At 34.4% G+C, this 20,443-nt stretch overlaps 1 protein-coding gene across 1 annotated transcript in view; it reads right to left on the bottom strand.

Moving 5' to 3' along the window:
- The window catches only part of ATRNL1 (attractin like 1), a 751,710-nt gene that overhangs the window by 502,867 nt on the left and 228,400 nt on the right, over positions 1-20,443 (bottom strand). The window contains exon 21 of the mRNA XM_070470251.1: positions 4,123-4,175. Within this exon, the coding sequence (XP_070326352.1) occupies positions 4,123-4,175 (53 nt within the window). The remainder of the gene's footprint in view (positions 1-4,122; positions 4,176-20,443) is intronic.

The following is a 20,443-nucleotide window of genomic DNA, read 5'->3' as shown; positions in this document are numbered from 1 at the left end:
TGTTGCGCTCCCTCGCAGCCGGGCGCCTTCACAGAGGACACAGAGGGCAGAGCTCCACTCGGGAGCCCTGGGGGGAGGTTTTCAGACATCTCTGCTTCCCTCCTTAAACTTTTTTTTTTAATTTAACTATTTTTACGATGTTACTTACATATCCAGAATAACAAAACACATCCTTGTAAATATACAATCACATAAATTTTCATCTCTTTTCTAAGTTAATAGCAACTTTTTTCTCTCAGCTATTTTTCACTTTCTCATAATTGTGCTGTGTCGTCCTTCATTTTGAAATACGCTAAGATATTCAATAATCCTAAGATACATATTTAAAAACACTGGCGTATAAGCTTCAGGAAATTTAATAAAAACACATGAATCAAAGAATAAGATTAAAATGTCAACCATGTGGCTCATTTATGTTTTCCCAGACAATCTTCAATCCATCATTCTTCAATTTGTGAAATATAAAAATTTAGATTCTTTGTGTCGATCAAGGTCACTTCTGCTCTATTTGCAGATGTACCAGGCAGATCATCATTTTAAAAGTCACATAAACCATTAGAGTACAATATATTTGATTTAAAAGAGGAGAAATTTTTTATTCTATTTTAAAACAAAACACAGAATAGTTACACTAAATGTAAGGTTAATTCAAGTTTTAATTGTTTCACTATTTTACATGACAGAATTTTAAGTAATTAAATTGAGGCTGATATTTGTTAATTTATAGCTATAACAACACACACTAGAAATATTACCTCACATTTATGAAACAAAAGAAAAAATCAAATCCAATAAAACAAAAAATAATTTACAAGTATAAAAATGTCTTTCAGTCAAGACATAGCATCTATTAAATAAATCAATAATAATGAGAGGTTTTACAGGGAGATAAATGGATAAATATTTTAATTTTTAGTAATATGAACAAAGGCAAGATGTGATCAGTGGCAGAGGTGAGAACGGAATATAAAAGTACTAACTAAAATTCTTACTCTTAGAAGAGGGAAGTGTATTATTTTCATAACAAAACTGCACACTGAACTCTAAAAAGCAATAGGAGAAAATCAAAGCAAAACAGCTATTTCTTCAGAGAAAAAGGTGACAAAAGTATATTAGATTACTTGGAAATATACTGAAATTCAATCAGCAGTTTGAACACTACATACATTAGAAGCATGAAGTAGATGATTTCAGTAAGTGGCTTTTCGTACTGATTCTACTCATGGAAATATATCCTCTATAACATTTTCATAGTCCAGTCTTTCATCTTGTGTTTATGGTTTTCTTCACCATAATTGCTATTATAATTTTTCAAAATGCATTTAAGAAAAAAGAAATTATACTACTTCATAGCTATTACTTTTCATATTTGCCAAGAATAATTAAGTCCTTCAATGTTTACAGGGGTCAATCAAGTTTGATATCATTGATAGAAACTTTTTTCCCATGTAATACATGATAGCTATCAAATACATTTGATTTGGGAGTTTAAACTGACTTCTAAATAACTACTAAGACTGTCCATAGGATACAAGTGCTGTAGTATTAGTTTCAATTAAATTAACACCAAATCACACTCAATTGCTTCAAGTTACAGTGTGGACCTGCATTTTAAATTTCACACTTTAAAATCAGGATAGTTTCCATTAACACTATTACAAGAACCACTGACCTTTTCTCTCTTTTTTAAAAAACACCATTTCTTTTAAATATTATTACTCTTTTAAGGTCTCATAAGAAGTGACAAGACTGCCATCTAGTGCTTTATGACTATTCCTATAACGTTTTAAAGAGACAGTGAGAGTCCTATATAATAGATGAGCTTCCAATATGGTAGTCACTAGTCAAATGTGTCTTGAGTAATTAAAATGTGACTGATTTGAATTGAGATTGCCATTAGTATAGTATACAAGCTGTATTCAAACACTTGGAAAAAATAAAAAATAAAAATAGGCCGTTGATGATTTTTTATACTATGATATGTTTTAGATATTTTGAATTAAATAAAATATATTATCAAAATTAACTTCACCTGTTTAATATCTGAGATATCGCTAGTAGAAAAATTTTAATTCCATATATGGCTTACACTAGTTTATTTGGATAGCACTGATCTAAAGAAAAATCATCTTAGCCTTAAATATAAAAGGCTAAAATATTAGTGCATTCATTATTTCTAAAAATGGAATGTAATTTATTTGTGTCCATAATTGTAACTATATTACTCTTTGGGGATATAATAAACACTAAAAATTTAAGAAGAATCAAACAGGAATTTCTAATTTTAAAAAGTCAGACAAAAATATGTACTCATTAAATCCAGGATGTTTGAGAAAAGTAAATAAAATTTATGTGGAAAGTATAGAGAACGAGGATATATTAAAACAAATAGAAAATAGACAATGTGAACATCATTAAGGACAATAATTGCAAGTGGACTGAAACATATGAAATATGCATGTGTCCATAAGTTTATGATACAAACACAGCAAACCCAAGTTGTAACCTTACTAAGCAAAGTATTCTTTATTTTGGAAACCGAAATATTTTTTTAAAAATATATTAAAAATTTATCATGCCTTTCCTATGTGCCTGTAGCAATGATTAAGCAAATGCCTCGCCTAAGGAAATTTGTTTTCACAAAAGTTTTCCAATCAAGAAATAAAGGAGTAAGAATACCACAGTTTATAACCCCCAAATCAGTTGCAATCTAACACTGAGCATCAGTGTCTGCTAAGAACAAAAAAAGAGACTTGCAGGCATTATGTGCTTCAGTTACATGAAGAACACAAAACCACCTGTCAAAGTATTTCCTCCAAAATCATATCTGAATCTGATTAAACCTCTAAATCAGGGTTTCTCAACCCTCGTGGTGTTGAAATTTGAGTCAGATGATTCTTGGTTCTAAGAAGCTCTCATGTGTATTGTAGGACATGTATCAATAGCAACCTCTACCCATTAGAAGTCCACAGGATCCACACCCCATGCCTACTTGTGATACATAAAAAGCTCTACGAACACTGTCAAATGTCCCATAGACTACAAAAATATCTTACTAAGTTTGGGGAGTTTTATGCTACATTCTCAATAAAATTATAAAAAATAATTAAAACATGGATTTTAGTAAGACTTACTTAATTGAAATCAAGAAAATTCTTAAAAAATTCAAAAAGAAGTTAAAATTGAACCACAAAATATATAGAAAATAATATTAAAAAGCAAACAAATCAAATGGAGGCAAAAACAACAATTACAAACTATAAAAGAGAAGGACATCACTAAGGACAAAACCTAAAGCAGAAGAACTAGAAAACAAAATCAGTGGAAACAATGAATAAACTCAAAAGCCCACATTTATATAAGGAGGAAAAGAAGATGAACAACAATGAAGAACCTACCAATTAAAAAATGCCAGATCCAGAGATCTCAGTTAAATTCAGTTAGTCTTTGAAGTTCACTTCATATTGTTTAACTATTCTTGTTTTAAAACACAATCTTGTCAAATTCATCTTTGAAAGTTATTACCATAGTTACACAAAATGAAGTTAGAAAAGAAAAAACACACTTAGAATGGCTAAAATGTAAAAGACTATACGAAGTGCTGAGAGATTTTGAAGAACATACACTGCGGGTGGAAATGGAAAATAGTACCACCATTTGAGAAATGGTTTGCTTGTTTCTTGCAAGTTAAACGTATAACTGCCATATCATCACTACCCAATAACAGGATCTTGCAGTACAAAATCAGTACTGCTTTTTAGTAAAACCAGAAAAATCTATCACAAAATTCTATTTGTTCAAAATTTAACCATAATGAAAAAGATTACATTAAAATCCAGCTGAGTTACTCAAGTTCTGTTTTTTGTTGCATGTTCAAAATAAGATCTACTGCTGTTTTACTCCTCAGAGTAGAAAAAAATGCACCAAATATTAATATAATTAGAGAATATAGCAAAGAGACACTGACTTCCCTAGCAAAATATATGGAGCTATAAGATTCAAAAATAGAAAAAATAAACTATTAATGACATTAGTTATTCAAAATGAATTTCATTACCTGTAAAATCACCTGAAACTAATAAAACAAACCAATTATCTAAAATAAAAAACACAAATACTTACAATAACATGTTCCTCTAAGTGGATTACCAACATAGCGATTTTCAGAGTCACATCTGTAGAAACACAAAGAACTCATTTACTATTAAATAACAAAATTCAAAAGCTTCATGTTTTTCCTTCAAGCAAACAAGTAATTAAACTCTACACTAAAACATATTTTAAAAGCTATACTATTAATTAAAGTTTTAAAAGCAAATATTCAAAAGAATTAATGTAGAAAGCCTATATGCAAACATGAGTGAGAGAATAAGTGGAAAAAAACACAGAATAGGAATATAAAGGATGGGATAAAATTATGAATTTAGGGGGTATGTATTCTTCCTTAACAACATGAGGAAGAATTTCCAAGTCTGGATAAAGATTTAAAGACATTTTTTTAGGTATAGGAAAGTGCGGGAATTCATAAATCATATCATTTTCTTACTTCTGGTAATTGAAATTAATATATTTTCCCCAGTTTCTAAACCAATTAATCTGTATTTTTAAGACATCCTCAATTGTATCATGAAGAAAAACTTTCTTTAAATCATTCAAGATTAAATTCAGGAGTTCAAACTTTGAAGTCTTGTAAGCAGATTATAACAAAATGGAAGAACATGTGAACATTCAGGCTCAAGAACTCTAAGTTAAATTCTTCAAAAATATTGTTAACTACATACAGAAGTAGGAGAAAATTGTAAGTATTCTGAAAATTTCTAAGTTTGTAGTTTTCCAATCCCTGTTTCCAGAATTCAGTTAAAATGACAATTAATGCCTAAAAGAGATATAGCTTGGTTTTGCATAATGCTACTTCTTGGAATGTCCTCCAAATTTAATTATTATAAAATATATACACACGGGTAACTGAATAAAGTGCCTCAATATTAAATTATATGTAGAATTTTAAAAAGCAAGAAGGTTCTTCCAAAAACGTCTTTAGTTTTAGTAGAGTCAATTAGAACCGAGGAATACATATGTATTTTAATTAATGAAGGTCCAAACAGTTGAGAATAATAAAGTAAATAATCAGTTACATTCTGAATGCATTTTTCAGTCATGTGCTTGCTAATATTTTGTATCCATGAGAAAAAAAAAAGAGGTGAAAACTAAATATTTTTCTACATTAACTACAAAATTATTATATAGTCCTTTATACCACTAACTTTATCCTCTGGAAAAAAGAAATTTGGGGGTACAGGTTTTCTTCAGGATATAGGTACCTCCAAAAGGTATTTTTTAAATCTGTGATATATAGTAGTTTTCTAGCTTTAGAAAAGGATGAAAGCCATTACTGCTGGGTCAAGCACTTCAGAGTCCATACTATTCCTATATTATTGTTCCTTCCTTTAGACTTAGCTCCTTAAATCCTACCACCTTATACCAAATATATACATATGCTAAAGGACTGATTTACAATACTGCTATAATTCCTTTTCTCTCACAAAAAGTAAACTTGACTTGCTGCAAATGGATAACTCAATATTGTGCTTCCCTGGTGCCTCAGATGGTAAAGAATTTGCCTGCAATGCATGAGGACCAGGGTTTGATCCCTGAGTTGGGAACATCCCCTGGAGAAGGGAATGGCAACCCACTCCAGTATTCTTGCCTGGAGAATCCCATGGACAGAGGAGCTTGAGGGGCTACAGCTCATAGGGTTGCATTTTCAGAATAGGAAAACATTCAACATAATAATCCCTGCATTTTTTTTCATTTATTTTTATTAGTTGGAGGCTAATTACTTTACAATATTGTAGTGGTTTTTGTCATACATTGACATGAAATAGCCATGGATTTACATGTATTCCCCATCCCAATCCCCCCTCCCACCTCCCTCTCTACCCGATCCCTCTGGGTCTTCCCAGTACACCAGGCCCGAGCACTTGTCTCACGCATCCAAACCTGGGCTGGTGACTACACGCCAGTCAGGATGGCTGCTATCCAAAAGTCTACAAGCAATAAATGCTGGAGAGGGTGTGGAGAAAAGGGAACCCTCTTACAACGTTGGTGGGAATGCAAACTAGTACAGTTGCTATGGAGAACAGTGTGGAGATTTCTTAAAAACTGGAAATAGAACTGCCATATGACCCAGCAATCCCACTTCTGGGCATACACACCGAGGAAACCAGATCTGAAAGAGACACGTGCACCCCAATGTTCATCGCAGCACTGTTTATAATAGCCAGGACATGGAAGCAACCTAGATGCCCATCAGCAGACGAATGGATGAGGAAGCTGTGCTACATATACACCATGGAATATTACTCTGCCGTTAAAAAGAATTCATTTGAATCAGTTCTAATGAGATGGATGAAACTGGAGCCCATTATATGAAACTGGAGCCCATTATACAGAGTGAAGTAAGCCAGAAAGATAAAGAACATTACAGCGTACTAACACATATATATGGAACTTAGAAAGATGGTAATGATAACCCTATATGTAATCCCTGCATTTTTATGCATGATATTCCTTGCATATCTTATTGCCTAAATATTGAGTAGAGGACTTTCAAGTTCCCATAGCAATTTAACATGACAAACTTTGACAAACGACAAGAGATTTCAAATACTTTTTAATCTATCAATGAGTTAACTTTAAAAGCTCCAACCCAAACCTACTCTCCAATATGGAAGTTATGAAGTTTTCATTCTTGTTATTAATAATTCATTTTTTCAAATAATCAATATAATTATAACATGTATACCTTCAACATAATATTTACAAGGAATACTTAAAATTGTATTTTCTTTAAACCACAAATTTTCTCAGAAGAATGAAATTATATGCTTCTGTTTAGGAAATAAATTCTGCTGGCTTTCATTACTCCAACTTAGAATTTTAAGAGAAATAAATTAACACGACCTTGATAAGAATAAAACTCAAAGGCTTTACAGAGTTCTCGAAGGTATCCAATATAAAAATGACATTCTCTTTTACATTTTCAAATTCAAAAAAATTAATTAGAAACATTGTCTAAAATATTTTATATTAAATTATTGAAAAATGTTGAATATATTAAAAGTACTTTAAAAATATGAGCTGAGTTTAAACACCAGTTTTTGGCATTTTAATTTCAGATCTCATTTAAAGAAACACCAGTGTTTACAAACATCTGAGGAAATAAATAGTTGCAAAGGAAACAATGAAATTTCAGACATAAATTTCACCTGGAAAAACATGAAAGTAGATATAAATAAACTGAAAGACGTTTCTTGTTTTTCATTAGGCTATCTCAAGATCATCAAGTTGGCAGTTAATTTCAAAGATAGTGATTAATTTGATCTAAGAAAAATTCTAATGGGCTTCAAAGGAGCTAGAAAAGTTTATCTTAATGTTCACATGCAGGAATAAACATACAAAAATAGCTAGAAGCAACAATGAAAGGAAGGGTTTTGAGGGGACCTAGACAGAAAAGACATTAAAATATACTCAACATGTATATAATTAAAACAATATGGTAGTTGTACATCAATAGAAAGATAAATGGTACTGAACAGAAATTCCAGAAATAGGTACAGCTACTATTTACTAAAATTCTAGTGTATGATAAAAGCAGTGTTTTAAATGACTGAGGTAAAAGGATAGTCATCCTCTTACATAGTACTTGAGACAACTAGATAACCATTTGGAAAAATGTAAGATTAGACCCAATCCTCACACCACGCACACACACAAAACACTAAACATAATTATAGAAGTGCTATCTATTATCTTTGCTAAATTTTCTGGTTTAGAAGTAAGTCACATGCCCTGCCCATACTCAAGGAAAGGGGATTATACAATAGTGTGTGAAGACCAGAAGGCAGAAATTATCAGTAATCACCTAAGGATCTGTCCACAATAATATTTTTGTTATACATAAAGTTTTTATTATAAGATATTTTGATACAATTATTTGAGATATAAGTATGTATAATTTAATTCACATAATAAATAATTCGAGAAGCTAAAAATATCTGACTGAGGTCAAACTCAGATTATAAGGGGTAAAGAGAATATGAATGGAAAAGTATACATATAAATAATTCTTCAATTAATATGGTACTATATAGATTAATAATAATTCTGTTATGTAAGCTAAGTAATGTTTTTAAAATTCAGAATCTTTCTGTATAAAGATTAGAAACAAACATTAAAGCCTTCAGAAGTCTTCTGCATGGCTTAATTAAAAACATAACTTCAAAGTATTTCTGTGTCTAAGCAAAGAGATAATCATCCTCTATTCCCACTAAGCAAACAGCCAGACCTTTTTATAAAACAGACTTAGGCTGAAATATTCATTAGGGACTTTGAAAGGGTAAATATTATCATTACTTGGCACCTAAATAATGATTACCATTTATTTATGTGATCATATTAAATCATAAATATCATTTTGAAAAAACAAAATATAAAATAATCCCCTATTTCTAAGTGTTGAAATATCACCTTTCATTTTGTTCCTACTGATGTAAATACTTATATATATTTATATATATATATTACTGTAAAATATAATTTTTCTACTCAGAAGCTAAAGAAGGGTTAAATCTAATTGCTATAATTTGAAATATCATAATATAATATTTAAAACAACTGAGAATCTGATAAATTTGTGTTTTTATAAAAATTATAAAAGTTATAAAAAGTAAGACACACTTGCTCTTGTTTTGCTTTTCCTCTAAAGGGACTCATAAAAATCATATACAAACAAAAAGATTATATTAAGCAACATCCCAGTATCAATATTGATATCATACTTTTACACAATGTATCATAAAAATACAGACATGAATGTATGGTAAATCCTGAAATAGTAGAAGAGGTACACATTCTAAAACTGTAATGCTATTTACAGGCTTGAAAGTCCAGTCATAATAAATAGGAACTAGCGAAGTAATTAAAAACTACTAAAAAGAGTACTTTTTTTTTTTTAATACTTAAAATATTGGAGAGCAAAGGGGTGAAAAATTACCAGGCCAAGATGCAGAGAAGGATAGAATCCTAGGATGCTGAACCATTTCAGGGGCCCCTTTATGTCCAATTATGAATGGGAACAGCATATCACAGAAAAGGATTGGAGTCCAGGCACACCAAAGACTGGTAAGCTTAGTCTCAAAGTGTAATCTTAGGATTAAAGGCATTAAAAGGCCTTCCAGAGACTGCAAATCTACTTTGCATGCTAAATCGCCTCAGTGGTTTCCAACTCTTTGTGACCCTATGGACTGTAGTCTGCCAGGCTCCTTTGTCCATGGGATTCTCCAGGCAAGAATACTGGAGAGGGTTGCCATTAACTCCTCCAGGGGATGTTCCCAACACAAGGTTCAAAATCACGTCTATTATGTCTCCTGTATTGACAGAATTCTTTACCACTAGTGCCACCTATGAAGCCCAAATCTACTTTGACCCATCCTTATCCCAGAAAATCATGAAGATACTACTATTCTCAGGCACATAGCAGAATTAAATTCTCTTATAATTTAAGTAATGGTCTCAAATTTTCTACATACATATTTTGTCAATATGGCATTAATAAAAAATAACCAGGCACAGACAGAAATAGACAAGAAAACAAGAACAAGAACCAGCAGAAACTAAGGATAATGGAAACAGAGCCATGGGGATTTAGATATTACCTAGAAAAAGCCATAGGCTTTAAAATAACTATTAAATTGGAGAAGACAACAGGCAAGAATAAAAATCTGTCTAAATTTTGGAAACTATAAAAGGCAACTAGAAACTATAATAGATGAAGAATAAGAATTCAATCTGAAAAACTAAAAAATAAAAACAAGAAAATGAAAATACGATAACCAAAATTAAGAAGCGGATGGATGAGATTAACAGCAAACTATACACAGTGGGGAAAAAACAGTAAACTGATAAGAGGTCAGGAGAGAGTGGAAAAATATGAAAAAGAAATAAAAGCTACAGTGTTACTGGCTCCAAAAGCAGAAGACAGAGAAAGTGAAGAAGCCACATTTGAAGAGTATTGGAAATTTCTGAAATGCCCAACATAATAAATGAAAAATAATAACTCCAGCAATCATTGTAAAATTGGTAAAATAAAGAAAAAACTTAAAGTCAGAGAGTAAAAGAGACCTAGGAAGAAATTAAAAATCTGAATAGCTTATTACTCTTAAATAAATTCAATAGTTTATATCTCATTTTAAAGACATAATTAAAACCTTTCAACAAAGAAAAATCTAAAACTATCCAGTCACCTTGTTGATATTAGCTAATACAGGGAAAGATAAGGAAATTGCAAACAGAAGCCCCCCAAAGCACTAACCATATGGAAAAGATTGATATATCAGATTACATTAAAATTAAGAACTTCTCTTCATTAATGACATGCAAAACAGTGCGAAAACCTAAACCACACAGTGGCATTTATGACACATATCATCAATAGAAGATACGCATCCGGAATATATAAAACATTACTACAAAAAATTGAGGAAAAGAGAACAGAATAGGAAAAAAAAAAATCACAAGAAATTTGAAAGAGTACTATTTCAGAAAAGAGAACTTCAACTGATAATTAAACATATAAAATTTTAAATATTAAGCATACTAAATCTTAGAGAACTAAAGAAGCACTTCAGTTCTTAAGAAAATGTAAATTCAAAAGGCAACCTATCAATTATACATTCATCAGAATCCTTAAATTTAAAATGTCTTATAACACCAAGTATTGTCAAGAGAGTACAGTATTATGTAAATTCATACAGCCCTGGAAAGCATATAATTCCAGATAACAATTTTATAAGAGCTAATCCTCTAAAATTGAAAAAAATGGGTGCCCAATACAGACTATCAAAAATGTCTGCACTTGTGAATCAGGAGACATATATGAGAATCCTCTAAGCCCACCAATTTTAATGGTTAAAAACAAAACAAAACTAGAATTATCAATAGAAAAACAGAAGAATGATTAAATGAAGTGTGATATAATCATATCAATATAATCAAATACTCTATGGCATTGAAAACATCAAATTATAGTTACATGGATGCAGTTATTTATCCTTTCAGGCTCTACAGTTTTCACAGTTCTGTCTATAACACAATGGCATCTTCCAAGGTAAAATCCTTCCAGACTTTTAGGATGTTCGCCTTATCAGAGTTCCCTTCCATAGCACTGACAATCCTTTTTATTGAGTCCTGTGTGTAATGAGCCTTAAAGGTTCTTATGAGGCCCTGATTTAAAGGCCGATTTAGAGATATTTTTGGAGGGGGCGAGTAGAGCATTTGGATCTGGGTGGCCAGGGGGCACTGCCCAATATCAAAAAGAACTTTAAAAGGCAGTTCCTTATGGGCAAGGTACTTCCTGACTTTAGGAGCAAAGCATCAATGAGACCAATTGGAAAAAAAAAATGTTCTCCTTGTCCAGACCTTCTTGTACAACCAAAGACAATCTTTTCCTTCCTAGGTTCCTTGATTAGCAGCTTCATAGATAATGGCAGTCCTGATCACAAACCTGATTTTATTTACACAAAAACAGTAGAGTTAGCCCATCCCTTCCTGATTTAATCCTGGTGTGTGCTTCTCTTCCTTGCTCACAGAAGTCCTTCATGGCATTTTTTTTTTTTTTTTAAGAACAGAGCATTTTTATCTGCATTAAAAATCTGCTCAGGCAGATATCCTTTCTCATCAATGAATTTCTTAATGGAATCTGGGAAGTCATTTGCTCTCTCACAGTCAGCAGAAGCTGCTTCTCCTGTCATCTTGACATCTTTAAGCCAAACCTCTTTAAAATTGTCAAACCATTCTTTGCTGGCATTAAATTCTCCAGCTGTAGACCCTTCACCTTCCTTTTGCAGTAAGTTGACATGTAACGACTTCACTTAACCTTGAATAAGAGATGGCTATAGGTGTACATTTCTTAAAGAAACTGTAAAAAAAAAAAAAAAAAACTAAATAAACTGCATTTTCAATATTAGATTAAAGCTATTATGCAATGAATACAAGGGCTGAGCACCTTCTGGGGTAGCAGAAGTGATAGGTTCACAAATTTTCTATTCTTTTTTTACAATGGTCCTTATGCTGGATTCATTTATCTTGAAATGGCAGGTAACCGCAGCTACAGACCTCAATCTATAGGACATATCAAGCAATTAAACTTTTTCCTATAGTATCATGACTTTGCTTCTCAGGAGCACTTCCACTATCACAGGTGGCACTTTATATGGGTCCCCTGGTTTCAAGGTTTACAACATTGCACTAAACATGATGAAAAATACACAAGAACCATGAAAGATCACTTTTTACTGTGATGGATAATTTACTGGAGAGAAGGACTGCTAATGAAGGTATGATTAGAGTCACAAGGCATTTTAAGCGGATACTCAGAGCACTTGAGCTCACTGCAATAGCAACACAAGTGGCTGTAAGATTATTACAGTAGTAAACTATGTACTATTGCCAATTTCATGCAGTTATAATTTAATACTGCATCTTTACATTTATTGACATTAATTCCAACTGCAAATGGGGCCTTGTAAGGTCTTGTAAGTGCATGCATAACTTTTCACTAATTTTACCTGTTTATAATAAATTTTTAAAGGCTTCCCAGGTGGCGTTAGTGGTAAAGAAGCCGCCTGCCAATTCAGGAGACTTGAGAGGCCAGCTCAATCCTCCAGATCCCCTAGAGAAGGGCAAGTCAAACCACTCTAGTATTCTTGCCTGGAGAATTCCACGGACAGAGGAGCCTGGAAGGCTACAGTCCACTGGGTCACAAAGAGTCAGACCTGACTGAAGCAACTTAGCACATCATAAATTTTAATAATAAACTTTTGTTTATTTTATGGTAGTAAATGATAAATTAGTATCAACATATATTTTATACATTCATGACATTTTTCTTAGTTTTTTCAATGCTTCTAGATTATAGGGTTTGTCTGTGATTTTTTTCCAAATTGTCCCAAATACTCAAACATTTTTCCAATATATAATTGAAAAAATTTCATGTTTAAGAGGACCCATCCAGTTGAAACACATGTCATTCACAGGCTACTTGTAGCTAATTTCTAGTCTCATACCACTGAAGTTGGAAAAAGATGTTTGATACAATTTCAAACTTCTTTTAATCCACTGCCCCCATATTTAATGTTTTTAATGTCATATTATCTTTTTGTTCTGTATATCTCTTAACTACTTATTGTGAATATGGAAGATTTTACTATGTTTGTCTTTTAACCTGGCTACTAGCTTCAAAAGTAGCTGGTCTATTATGTTTTATTGTATGTTTGACTTTACCAGTGAGATTTTCCTTTTTATAATTTTCACATTTCTATATGTGGCCTCTTCTTTTCCACTTAGAGAAGTCCTGTTAACACTTCTGGCCTTTAAGACCAGTTTTGCAGTGCTGACTCTTTCAGCTTTTGCTTGTCTGTACCCCTTCAAATCTGACTAACTTTACCTGGTGAAATATTCTTGGTTGTAGGTATTTTCTTCTTCTCACTTTGAATGTACTGTGCCTTTCTTTTCTGGTCTGCAAAGTTTCTACTGAAAAGTCAGTTTATAGTCTTGGGTTCCCATGTATATAATCAGTTGCTTTTCTCTTGATGCTTATGAAATTCTCTTTTACTTTAATTTTTGTCGTTTTAAATATAATGTGTTTTGATGTGGACCTCTTTGGATTCATCTTCTTTTGGACTCTGTGTTTTCTGGGCCTGGATGTCCGTCTGTTTCCTTCCCCAGGTTGGTAAAGTTTTCAGGTATTATTTCTTCAAATAAATTTTCTGCCCCTTTCTCTCCCTTCTCCATTTGCAATCCACATAATGAAAATGTCAGTACATTTTATGCTATCTCAGAGGTCTCTTAAACTATTCTTATTTCTTTTCTTATTTTCATTTTTCTGTTCAGCTTGGGTTTTTTCACATACTCTATCTTCCAGATGGCTGGTCCTGTTCCCCTATCTCATTTAAGCCACTGTGGATTCCTTTCAGTGTTTTTTTGTTTGTTTTTTTTTTTTTCATTTCAGTTATAGTACTGTTCACATTCTCACTGTGTTCATTTATTCTTCTCCAAAGTTTAATGAGCATCTTTATGACCATTACTTTCAAATTTTTTTGGTGGGGGGGAGATTGCTTATCTCCAATTCGTTTAGTTCTATTTCAGAGGTTGTGTCTCATTCCCTTATTTGGACATATTCCTCCCTCTTCTTATTTTGCTTAATTCTCTGAGTTTATTTCTATTTCTTAGGTAGATGGGTTGTTTCCCAATCTTCAAGAAGTGACCTTCTGTAGGAGATTGTCCTGTGGGGCCCAGAAGTATGCTCGCCTCTGGTAACTGGAACTATATGGTGAAGGGGTACCCATTATATGAGCGGTGTGTACACTTCTGTGTGACACAATATACTCCTATGGGTATGCTGGTAGGCAGACCTGGCCTCTGGTCTGGTGAGCTATGAGACCATGCTTTACATAGTAGCTGCAGGCCCACTAGAATGTGGGGTAGGCTTCCCGTATAGTTGGGAAGGCCAGGGAAAGTGGATGGCAGGCTCAAGGTTGCTGCCAGCTCATTGATGGTCAGGACCAGGACCTCACAAGACTGTCTGCATTCCCCTGCAGGGCTTGGGGCTTGTGCCAGTTCACTGATGGGTGGGTGAGCCCCTGGTGGAAAGAGGCTAAAGGGAGAATTCCAAAATGACACTTGCCAGGGGCAGTGTTATCACTATCACAGTAGAACAGGATCCCAAAAATGTCTGCCCCCAGTATCTCCATCCCAGGCAGAGATCCAGCTGCTTCCTGCCGCACTGGGAAGCTCTCCAAAATGAGCACATGGGTCTCACCTAGGCTCCTTTCACACTACTGCCTCATCACTGGAAGTCAAAGGGTTTGAGATTCTGTGCACATTCTTTAAGGGGGGAGTCTTGGTTTCCAACAGCTCTCTGGCTCTCATGAATGTAAGCCCTGTGGCTTTCCAAAGCCAGACATTCTGAGAGCTTGTCTTTCTGGTACAGGATCTATGGGCTGAGAAGCCCAACGTGAGGCTCAGACCCACTACTCCCTCATGACTGTAATATTCCTACCATTTGTGAATCACCAGGCAAGTGGTGTGGGTCCTGAATATACTGTCGCCACCTCGCTTACTCATCTCATTGTGGTTCCTTCATGTCTTTATTTGCAAAATGTCCTTTCTGCTAGTCTTCAGGTCAATGTCATAGTTAGTTTTTCTATAATTAGTTGTAATTTTGATGTGTGCATGGGAGGAAATCAGTTTAGGTTCTTCCTACTCTGTCCTTTTGGTCACTATATTTTACACTCATTTTATTCTAACAATCCAAACAATTCTGTATGTACTGAGACCTACTCTGACATTCTAGAGTTAAAATCATTTAACTTTGCACATGAATTTGAGCAAACTCGGGAAGACAGTGAAGGACAGGGAAGTCTGGTGTGCTGCAGACCATGGGGTCACAAAGAACCAGACACAACTTAGCAACTGAAGAATAACATCTTTGTATGTCTGATGTCAATGTAATAAAACTGGAGATCAAGGACAATGCAAAGTCTCCTAAGAGACAGCCTCCAATGACAATAGCTCTGAGAAAAGAAATGGAGAAGTCTGCAAAGGTTCTAAGAGATGAATGGGGATCAAAGGACAATTTGACTCTAAATCTCAAACATTTCACTAAACTAAACCTAGAAGTCACTAACCAAAACCTAGAAGTCACACTTAAAAAATAGGTCATTTAAGGTTATTCAAATGAAAGTGCAATAGTTAAGGATGTCAAGCAAGGTGCCAAGTGAACAGTAACTACTTGTGGAAGGGTGTGTGACTCTTGCAACAATCTTAAAACCTAGTCTTTTACAATAAAGGTTTGTAGCTTAAGGCACAATCCAGTGTAGAGGGGTGGAATGGAGGAAGAGTTATTCCATGCAATTTTCCAGGACTTGGGCTGTTCCTAAGTCCTGCAATCTTGTAGGTCCTCATCTTTATCTCCACTGAAGCATTATATAGGGAAAGAGAGCTTGTATAACACAAGAGCTTTTAAGGGGCCAGGTGTGAAGTGGTGGACATAATCCAATTGCATAACCTCCAACCTAACTCTGATAGAAAATGGGAAACAATGTCCAACTGTGTTCAGTAAGTTTTCATAATTGACAACTAAATGAAATTCAATCGAATAAGACTTCTGGAGAATGATGTGTTGGCTTAGAAACACTGATGGCAGAACTAACATTTACTTTGAAAGTTCCTAATAATCCAAGAGTTTTAAACTCAAAAAGACATACTCAATAATTCAAATATTTACCTGACATGAGAGGTTTTATATTAATATTCAAGTTGACCTTCCTACCAGGATAAGTACTGTTTTTCCCCCTTCCCAAAAAGAAATTCAGCAAGGTGGGGGGCAGGGTGTGGAAATAATTGGGGAAAACAAAATCCTAAAATACACTAATTTACATTTGTTTTATAAAACCCTTGTGTGCTGTGCTGTGCTTAGTCGTTTCAGTCGTGTCCGACTCTTTGCGACTCCAGGGACTGTAGCCCACCAAGCTCCTCTGTCCATGGGATTCTCCAGGCAAGAATGCTGGAGTGGGCTGCCATGCCCTCCTCCAGAGGATCTTCCCAACCCAGGGATCAAACCCAGGTCTCCCACATTGCAGGCGGATTCTTCACCATCTAAGCCCCCAGGGAAGCCCAAAAACACTTCCTATGTCCCGAAAACTAAAGAGGAAGGCACAAATTTGATCGTCCAAAAATGGAAAAGGCACTGACATCAACCCCCGCCTCCCAACATCAAAACTACATAGATTAAAATGGGTAATAATCTTAAATACGGCTGGTTTAAACGTAAACTAGAGAGGAAAAATTGTTCAGGAAGATTATCTTATGGCAATATTTCTTGAAGTGTGGTGAGAACTATTAATGTTGCAATGCTTATAATAAAGCAAAATTTGTATCCCATCATAGAGTTTAAGTCACCATTTTCCAGGAGATTCTTCTTCACCCTACTGTTGAGAGCCAGAGTCTTAATCCTACCATAAGTAGCTGTGAAGAAGTTATGACCACTAAACAGGAAAGATGTAAGGAAGAGAAAGGGGGGACTCAGTTATGAATCAAACTACTAAACTTAAAATATCCTGCTTACTAATAGTGCCATATATCTCAGGTAGTTATATTTATAATTCCAAATGCCTTTGAGAAATTTTACCTTCAATTTACTACTGATAAAAGGTAAAGCATGATTCTGGATCAACCTACAAATTTTGATTAAATTACCAACATAATAACTAATAACATCATGAATGTATTTGCTTGTCTCCAGAAGGAAATAAGTTACTCTAAAATCTTATATACAATAAATAAAACAACAAAAGAAACCACTAATTAACTACATCAGTGGTTCTCAATGGGGATAAATGTGGGGGTAACAATTATCTTCATAATTATGGAGTTCTAATGGATCATAGTAAAATAACTAAAAAAGAGGCAGAGGATGAGAGAAAACCTGAATGCCCAAGGTAACTCCACATGACAAGAAAAGTCAATCCAAATCCCACACTTTTGGAAAACAGAAAATAAAAGTTTTGTCCCTAATTATTTGACAGTAGAACCTAACCATTTTATCTATAAATAAAAATTAGTTTTGCATGTTTATAATATATAGTGAATTTTCTAGGAATGCAATTACCACATACATTGAAAATAGACCATATATAATTTTATCCAGACTTTAACATTAAAGACGCAGTCAACATTTCAGAAAACCCTATCAACAAATATTTATGCTATTCATGGTATATGCAGCACACAGTTTGGAATATGCCATGTCTCTAGAGAAAGTTTGAGACTTCTTTTAAGAAAATAAGAACAAATTACGTTATTTTAATCCTATACTATATATTTTGAAAAAACTGTATTCCTATGATATGAAATCTATGTGGTAAAAATTACAAATTAAAACTATTTATTTAAGTATTGCCAATTGTTTTTCAGCTGGGAACTCTGACAACGTTCCCAGAAGCCCAAAACACAACCCTACTGGCTCGGTATTACTGTGTGTTTTTCCAAATTATCCTCTATTTCTTATTGTCTAAGAAATGATATAGTTTCCAAGGTGTTTTTAAGTTCCAGAAATAGAATGTGTGCCTCGACATGTGGTAGGACAGAATGAATGTTTTCTGTGACATTTTACCTAAATCTTACCCATATTTTAATCTAGGGAATTATTTTGGCAAGGAGTCAGAAACGACTGAGCAACTGAACTGAATATTCACAAGTAAGTTCCAGCTAATATTTGAGAATATAATACTTCCTTACTTTCACATTTCAACAGCCTGTTACTTATCTTGGTATAAGATCTGTAATTTCTAATTTACCATCTTCACTGGGCAGAGTGGATGGAAGGAGTTTCAGCGACTCCTCACTTGACCCTTTCCATCTAGCGGCTCTTTTCCCAAAGTCGGAAGACCAACATGAGGTGTCTGCCAGCTGCTACATATATCCATTCCAATCAGGCACATAGGGACAGCAGAATGACCACAGAGTGAGTTTACAGATGGATGTAGAGGGCTTCCCTGCTGGCTCAGACTGTAAAGAATCTGCCTGCAATTCAGGAGACTCGGGTTTGATCCCTGAATCTGGAAGATCCTCTGGAGAAGGGAATGGCTACCCACTCCAGTATTCTTGCCTGGAGAAATCCAGGGACAGAAGAGCTGGCAGGCTACCGACTATAGGTGGCAAAGAATTGGATGCAACTGAGGGACTACTGCTATCACACTTAATTAAACAGATTTGGACCAAAATTCCATTTATAACCTGGTCCCTATAAATTCCCATGCTAACAAAGGGCCTATGATTTACCTCTAAAGGCCAGTGGCACTATCTAATTTCTCAAATAATTGATTATGAAAATTCATCAAGTTCTAGAGGTGCTATTCCATCATCACTGAGAACCACTGACCTAATAAACTGATGTTTCCTTTGTCCAATCAAAATATTTTGAGCTTCATACTTACTGGGCACAGTAAATAACATATTATTGACTTATACTTGCTGTTTGTACCTGAGTAGAAATGAGTAGCTTTGCAACTAAAAAAGAAACAAAGATCTTCATTCTTTATGCAAAATACTGAAAAGTACAGGAAACTAACTACCGCAGTCATGGTGAAACCATAAGAGCCATGGGAGTTGGCCAGATGATATCATAAGTATTTACCATAATATTTTATCAAAACTTCTTCCACCTATTTTCATCTGAAATCTTTTATTTCCCAACAAGAAACATCAGTATCTATCAGAAATGTTGTCAGAAGGTTGAAATAAAAAAAAATGAACCACCACTGACCTTCTTCAAACATACACTGAAAATGACACTGTATTTTACATGATGCAAACAAGCATCACTTTCACGTGGTTAATTGAGAAATTTTACAGAAACAACATGTGTGTTTTCCTTAAAGTCTGCATGTTGGTCTTCAAAAGAAAAAATATTTTCAGAGAAATAATTTTCACTCATTTTATACTAGCTTATATTCTCATTAAATTCTTTTTTTTTCAACTTACCAATTTTGAGTTCCAACTGTGTTCAGACCAGGGCCAGAATGAGAACTTTACCATGGCAAGATTAATAATTTGGTGTTCCTATAAATGAATATTTTGACCCCATATTGAAGGCCTGCCCACTGTGTCTGCTATTACCCTCCCCAAGCTAACACCACAAGAAATGCATTGTTAAAAGTTTCTCCAATTTTTTTTCCATGGGGCTCACAGAAAAAGACTAAAAAGGGTGGGGACCCACAACTCCACATTCCCAGGACCCTCACACTATTGACAATGAGCACTTGAGCATTATTTATCAGCTGGACACTGAGGCTTCCTGCTGGCTTCACTCCATCTTAGTCAGTATTTCTTTATCATCTCTCCCTGAAAGCTCGCTTCCCTTTAGAGTTCTGGCCATTTGGTCACACTATAATCTCAGGACTCCAACGCTTTCAAGAAAACTCATGAATCTGCATTGGCCCAGCTTTATTTCTTTCATTGTAAAGGTGGGAACAATGCTTTTTCCAGCTCTCCAGCTATCCTTGAGCAAAAACTAGAAATGTGATGATCATGTTCATTTTTCCTTCTTTGCTTTATTAATGCTGTTTCCCCTTCTGTTTGGGTGCTTCCCTGGTGGCTCAGATGGTAAGGCGTCTGCCTGCAATGCAGGAGACCCAGGTACGATCCCTGGGTCAGGAAGATCCCCTGGAGAAGGAAATGGCAACCCACTCCAGTACTCTTGCCTGGAAAATTCCATGGACGGAGGAGCCTGGTAGGCTACAGTCCATGCGATCGCAAAGAGTCAGACACGACTGAGCGCCTTCACTTTCACTTTGCCCTCCTGTTTACTATATTCTGTTCTCAG

Source organism: Odocoileus virginianus, chromosome 7 (assembly GCF_023699985.2).
Source record: "Odocoileus virginianus isolate 20LAN1187 ecotype Illinois chromosome 7, Ovbor_1.2, whole genome shotgun sequence".
Lineage (NCBI taxonomy): Eukaryota > Metazoa > Chordata > Mammalia > Artiodactyla > Cervidae > Odocoileus > Odocoileus virginianus.
Note: the sequence above shows the minus strand (reverse complement) of the source record. Positions and strands in the feature narration are given on the sequence as shown.